The sequence below is a fragment of the Hoplias malabaricus genome, chromosome 1 (genome assembly GCF_029633855.1).
Source record: "Hoplias malabaricus isolate fHopMal1 chromosome 1, fHopMal1.hap1, whole genome shotgun sequence".
Classification (NCBI taxonomy): Eukaryota; Metazoa; Chordata; class Actinopteri; order Characiformes; family Erythrinidae; genus Hoplias; species Hoplias malabaricus.
Genome location: NC_089800.1, coordinates 90,163,771 through 90,170,988, shown reverse-complemented (window position 1 = coordinate 90,170,988; position 7,218 = coordinate 90,163,771). Strand labels below are relative to the sequence as shown.

Below are 7,218 nucleotides of genomic sequence, written 5' to 3'. Positions count from 1 at the left end.
TACTATCAGGTTTTCTTTTCTTTGTACCACCCCCCCACACACACACACACAAACACAAACACACACTCACACACACACACACACACCACAGGCACAGTCAGCTGAAGCTCTGGAGTGAAGTTACTCTTTACAGTGCGACCTGTCTCTGATGTTGTAGTTCTCATACTGAGACGCCAGAAGTAGCTTCAGAGTGAGCAAGCAGGTGAACTACAACAACACAGACAGCTGCTCCAGTTCAGCGTGCACTATACAGTCACATAATCTCAGTCCCAGAATGCACTGCTGCAGTTGCCGTCCCTAACGATTCGTCTCATTAGCTGGCTGGGTTTGTTTGTCTGAATCTGATTGGCTGGTCTGGTTTGTCTGACTCTGATTGGCTGGTCTAGTTTGTCTGCCTCTGATTGGCTTGTCTAGTTTGTCTGAATCTGATTGGCTGGTCTGGTTTGTCTGACTCTGATTGGCTGGTCTGGTTTGTCTGACTCTGATTGGCTGGTCTAGTTTGTCTGACTCTGATTGGCTGGTCTGGTTTGTCTGACTCTGATTGGCTGGTCTGGTTTGTCTGACTCTGATTGGCTGGTATGGTTTGTCTGACTCTGATTGGCTGGTCTGGTTTGTCTGACTCTGATTGGCTGGTTTGCTCTCAGTGTGTTCTGTTAAACGTGGATCCAGAGGTGAAGTCTCTGGGCGTCAGGTTCCAATAAATGGTTCGTTTGATCTCACCTGTATCCTGAAAATGGTCATTGGTTTCACCACATTGCTCCTCTGTTTTAAAGATGAGAGAGAGAGAGAAAGAGAGAGAGAGAGAGAAAGAGAGAGAGAGAGAGAATATTGTTGTTTATCTGAGCTGAATCTCTGCTTCTGTTTGTGTGAAAGAGAGAGTGAAGAAGATCCAGAAATACGAGCAGAACGAGTGCAGTTAAAGATCAGAGGAGAAACAACAACAACATCACCTTGACTTCACCTCCGTAACCCATACAGAACACAACTGGGGCCTCTCTCTCTGCTCTCTGCTCTCTCTCTCTCTCTCACTCTCACTTTCTCTCTCTTTCTCTTTCTCTCTCTCCCTCTCCCTCTCTCTCTCTCTCTCTCTCTCTCTCTCTCCCACTTTCTCTCACTCTCACTTTCTCTCTCTTTCTCTTTCTCTCTCTCCCTCTCCCTCTCTCTCTCTCTCTCCCTCTCTCTCTCTCCCTCTCTCTCCCTCTCTCTCTCTCTCTCTCTCTCTCTCTCTCTCTCTCTCTCTCTCTCTCTCTATTTTTGTGGACTGCTCCTTTAGCCTGGTTCTTCACTAAAGCAAGATTTAACACTGGGTTATTATTGTACCACACCTCCACCCCCCGCCCCTGTTCCTGTGGGCAGAATTCACCCCGGGGTAATGAGAGGGTGACGCCTGGCTCAGGGGGAGCAGCTGTGGTTGACCAGGTGTGTGTGGAGGAGAGCGAGTGTAAACCTGGCTTTACACAGGCGTTTACAGCTCAGGAGAACCTTCAGGTACATCTCCTTGGTGCTGTCCACAGGGAACCACAAACACACACACACACACACACACACACACACACACACACTCAGGGAGAGGGAGAGAGACAGAGAGATGGAGAGAGCGAGAGACAAAGAGAGAGAGACAGTGGGAGAGAGAGACAGAGAATGACCTAATCTTTATGTACATCTCATTCCTAGGGGCAGTTTTCTCAGACACCCACAACATATGAAAGACACAGTAGAGCTGGACGATACGAGCCCAAATCCATATCACGATTAATTCTACACTTTCCCTCTATTACGATTAATGCAGTGTTATCGGTGTCAGTGAGATTACGGAGATTAGACTAACCCTCGTCACGGACGTCTCATGAGGGGTGTGTTCACACTGCACTTACATTTTCTCTGTGAGCCCTTATCTCATGATTTACAAATTAAGCACTGGGCTGGTTTCCAGACTGGGATTAAGACTAGTCCTGGACTACACTGCACTTTGAATAGTGATTTTCCATTGAAAGGAGGATATATTCCAGGACTAGGCTTATTCCCAGTCTGAGAAACCACCACTGGAAATGAGCACTAGAGTTCGTTTAGAAATGGACAAAGACCCTCCAGCTCTTTAATTCAAAACAAAACTGACCTGTGACCCTGTGTGTGTGTGTGTGTGTGTTTTCTGCCACAGGTGTGTGTGTGTGTGTGTGAGAGAGAGATCGAGAGAGAGGGAGAGCCGGGTTCCTCTGGAGTTATCGCTCCATGCTGCTGCTGGTTGTGAGGAGCTGATGGATTTGGGACGTTGGGCGAGCGAGGGCCTAGAGAGAAGAGACGATGAGACAGAGAGTGAGACGGACATTCACAGCCAGGTTTCTCCACCAAGTCCGGAACAGAACCACAACCATCTGCTGGAGGAGGTGGAACTGAGGCCAGGAGAACGGAACCGCATCTGTCAGGACTCCACAAACAACAACAGCACCAGCAGCATCACCTCCACGCAGGAGCAGGAGGAGGAGGAGGAGGAGGAAGAGGATGAAGTGAGTCCTGATACACATCTAGCACTTGTGGACACTCCTGACACTGAGGGAGTTCAGCTGCACACACAGGACACAGGAGCCTATTTGCCACTGCAGGTCAAAGCCATTCTTAAGGGGGTTCCATACGGTTCTGTGCCATTGAGGACTCATTGGCCCTGTTACATTTTCCCACATTAGACTCACATTAAACTAACATTACACTGACATTAGACTAACGTTAAACTGACATTAGACTAACGTTAAACTGACATTAGACTACCATTACACTGACATTAGACTACCATTAAACTGACATTAGACTACCATTAAACTGACATTAGACTACCATTACACTGACATTAGACTAACGTTAAACTGACATTAGACTACCATTACACTGACATTAGACTACCATTACACTGACATTAGACTACCATTACACTGACATTAGACTAACGTTAAACTGACATTAGACTACCATTACACTGACATTAGACTACCATTACACTGACATTAGACTACCATTACACTGACATTAGACTACCATTAAACTGACATTAGACTACCATTACACTGACATTAGACTAACGTTAAACTGACATTAGACTACCGTTACACTGACAGTAGACTACTGTTACACTCATATTAAACTAACGTTACAATGACATTAGACTAACGTTACACTTACATTAAACTACCGTTACACTGACATTAGACTAATATTACACTCATATTAGACTAACGTTAAACTGACATTAGACTACCATTACACTGACATTAGTCTAACGTTACACTGACATTAAACTAATGTTACACTCATATTAGACTAACGTTACACTGACATTAGACTAACGTTACACTGACATTAGACTAACGTTACACTTACATTAAACTACCGTTACACTGACATTAGACTAATATTACACTCATATTAGACTAACGTTAAACTGACATTAGACTACCATTACACTGACATTAGACTAACGTTACACTGACATTAAACTAATGTTACACTCATATTAGACTAACGTTACACTGACATTAGACTAACGTTACACTGACATTAGACTAACGTTACACTTACATTAAACTACCGTTACACTGACATTAGACTAATATTACACTCATATTAGACTAACGTTACACTTACATTAAACTACCGTTACACTGACATTAGACTAATATTACACTCATATTAGACTAACGTTAAACTGACATTAGACTACCATTACACTGACATTAGACTAACGTTACACTGACATTAAACTAATGTTACACTCATATTAGACTACCGTTACACTGACATTAGACTACCATTACACTGACATTAGACTAATATTACACTCATATTAGACTAACATTAAACTGATATTAGACTACCATTACACTGACATTAGACTAACGTTACACTGACATTAGACTAACGTTACACTGACATTAAACTAATATTACACTCATATTAGACTAACGTTAAACTGACATTAGACTACCATTACACTGACATTAGACTAACGTTACACTGACATTAAACTAATGTTACACTCATATTAGACTAACGTTACACTGACATTAGACTAACGTTACACTGACATTAGACTAACGTTACACTTACATTAAACTACCGTTACACTGACATTAGACTAATATTACACTCATATTAGACTAACGTTACACTTACATTAAACTACCGTTACACTGACATTAGACTAATATTACACTCATATTAGACTAACGTTAAACTGACATTAGACTACCATTACACTGACATTAGACTAACGTTACACTGACATTAAACTAATGTTACACTCATATTAGACTACCGTTACACTGACATTAGACTACCATTACACTGACATTAGACTAATATTACACTCATATTAAACTAATGTTAAACTGACATTAGACTACCATTACACTGACATTAGAGTAACGTTACACTGACATTAAACTACCATTACACTGACATTAGAGTAACGTTACACTGACATTAGACTACCATTACACTGACATTAGACTAATATTACACTCATATTAGACTAACGTTAAACTGATATTAGACTACCATTACACTGACATTAGACTAACGTTACACTGACATTAGACTAACGTTACACTGACATTAAACTAATATTACACTCATATTAGACTAACGTTAAACTGACATTAGACTACCATTACACTGACATTAGACTAACGTTACACTGACATTAAACTAATGTTACACTCATATTAGACTACCGTTACACTGACATTAGACTACCATTACACTGACATTAGACTAATATTACACTCATATTAAACTAATGTTAAACTGACATTAGACTACCATTACACTGACATTAGAGTAACGTTACACTGACATTAAACTACCATTACACTGACATTAGAGTAATGTTACACTGACATTAGACTACCATTACACTGACATTAGACTAATATTACACTCATATTAGACTAACGTTAAACTGATATTAGACTACCATTACACTGACATTAGACTAACGTTACACTTACATTAAACTACCGTTACACTGACATTAGACTAATATTACACTCATATTAGACTAACGTTAAACTGACATTAGACTACCATTACACTGACATTAGACTAACGTTACACTGACATTAAACTAATGTTACACTCATATTAGACTACCGTTACACTGACATTAGACTACCATTACACTGACATTAGACTAATATTACACTCATATTAAACTAATGTTAAACTGACATTAGACTACCATTACACTGACATTAGAGTAACGTTACACTGACATTAAACTACCATTACACTGACATTAGAGTAACGTTACACTGACATTAGACTACCATTACACTGACATTAGACTAATATTACACTCATATTAAACTAACGTTAAACTAATATTAGACTACCATTACACTGACATTAGACTAACTTTACACTGACATTAGTCTACCGTTACCCTGACTGTAGACTACTGTTACACTCATATTAAACTAACGTTACAATGACATTAGACTAACGTTACACTTACATTAAACTACCGTTACACTGACATTAGACTAATGTTACACTCATATTAGACTAACGTTAAACTAACATTAGACTACCATTACACTGACATTAGTCTAACGTTACACTGACATTAGACTACCATTACACTGACATTAGACTAATATTACACTCATATTAGACTAACGTTAAACTGACATTAGACTACCATTACACTGACATTAGACTAATATTACACTCATATTAGACTAACGTTAAACTGACATTAGACTACCATTACACTGACATTAGACTAATATTACACTCATATTAGACTAACGTTAAACTGACATTAGACTACCATTACACTGACATTAGACTAATATTACACTCATATTAGACTAACGTTAAACTGACATTAGACTACCATTACACTGACATTAGACTAACGTTACACTGACATTAAACTAATGTTACACTCATATTAGACTACCGTTACACTGACATTAGACTACCATTACACTGACATTAGACTAATATTACACTCATATTAAACTAATGTTAAACTGACATTAGACTACCATTACACTGACATTAGAGTAACGTTACACTGACATTAAACTACCATTACACTGACATTAGAGTAACGTTACACTGACATTAGACTACCATTACACTGACATTAGACTAATATTACACTCATATTAGACTAACTTTAAACTGATATTAGACTACCATTACACTGACATTAGACTAACGTTACACTGACATTAGACTACTATTACACTGACATTAGACTAATATTACACTCATATTAGACTAACGTTAAACTAATATTAGACTACCATTACACTGACATTAGACTAACTTTACACTGACATTAGTCTACCGTTACCCTGACTGTAGACTACTGTTACACTCATATTAAACTAACGTTACAATGACATTAGACTAACGTTACACTTACATTAAACTACCGTTACACTGACATTAGACTAATGTTACACTCATATTAGACTAACGTTAAACTAACATTAGACTACCATTACACTGACATTAGTCTAACGTTACACTGACATTAGACTACCATTACACTGACATTAGACTAATATTACACTCATATTAGACTAACGTTAAACTGACATTAGACTACCATTACACTGACATTAGACTAATATTACACTCATATTAGACTAACGTTAAACTGACATTAGACTACCATTACACTGACATTAGACTAATATTACACTCATATTAGACTAACGTTAAACTGACATTAGACTACCATTACACTGACATTAGACTAATATTACACTCATATTAGACTAACGTTAAACTGACATTAGACTACCATTACACTGACATTAGACTAACGTTACACTGACATTAAACTAATGTTACACTCATATTAGACTACCGTTACACTGACATTAGACTACCATTACACTGACATTAGACTAATATTACACTCATATTAAACTAATGTTAAACTGACATTAGACTACCATTACACTGACATTAGAGTAACGTTACACTGACATTAAACTACCATTACACTGACATTAGAGTAACGTTACACTGACATTAGACTACCATTACACTGACATTAGACTAATATTACACTCATATTAGACTAACGTTAAACTGATATTAGACTACCATTACACTGACATTAGACTAACGTTACACTGACATTAGACTACTATTACACTGACATTAGACTAATATTACACTCATATTAGACTAACCTTAAACTAA

The 7,218-nt window shown here is 38.1% G+C and overlaps 1 protein-coding gene across 1 annotated transcript in view; it reads left to right on the top strand.

Moving 5' to 3' along the window:
- Positions 1 to 2,499: 2,499 nt before the first annotated feature.
- The window catches only part of cnsta (consortin, connexin sorting protein a), a 26,078-nt gene continuing 21,359 nt past the window's right edge, over positions 2,500 to 7,218 (top strand). Inside the window, exons 1-2 of the mRNA XM_066658208.1 lie at positions 2,500 to 2,504; positions 2,601 to 2,631. Coding sequence (XP_066514305.1) covers positions 2,500 to 2,504; positions 2,601 to 2,631 — 36 coding nt within the window. The remainder of the gene's footprint in view (positions 2,505 to 2,600; positions 2,632 to 7,218) is intronic.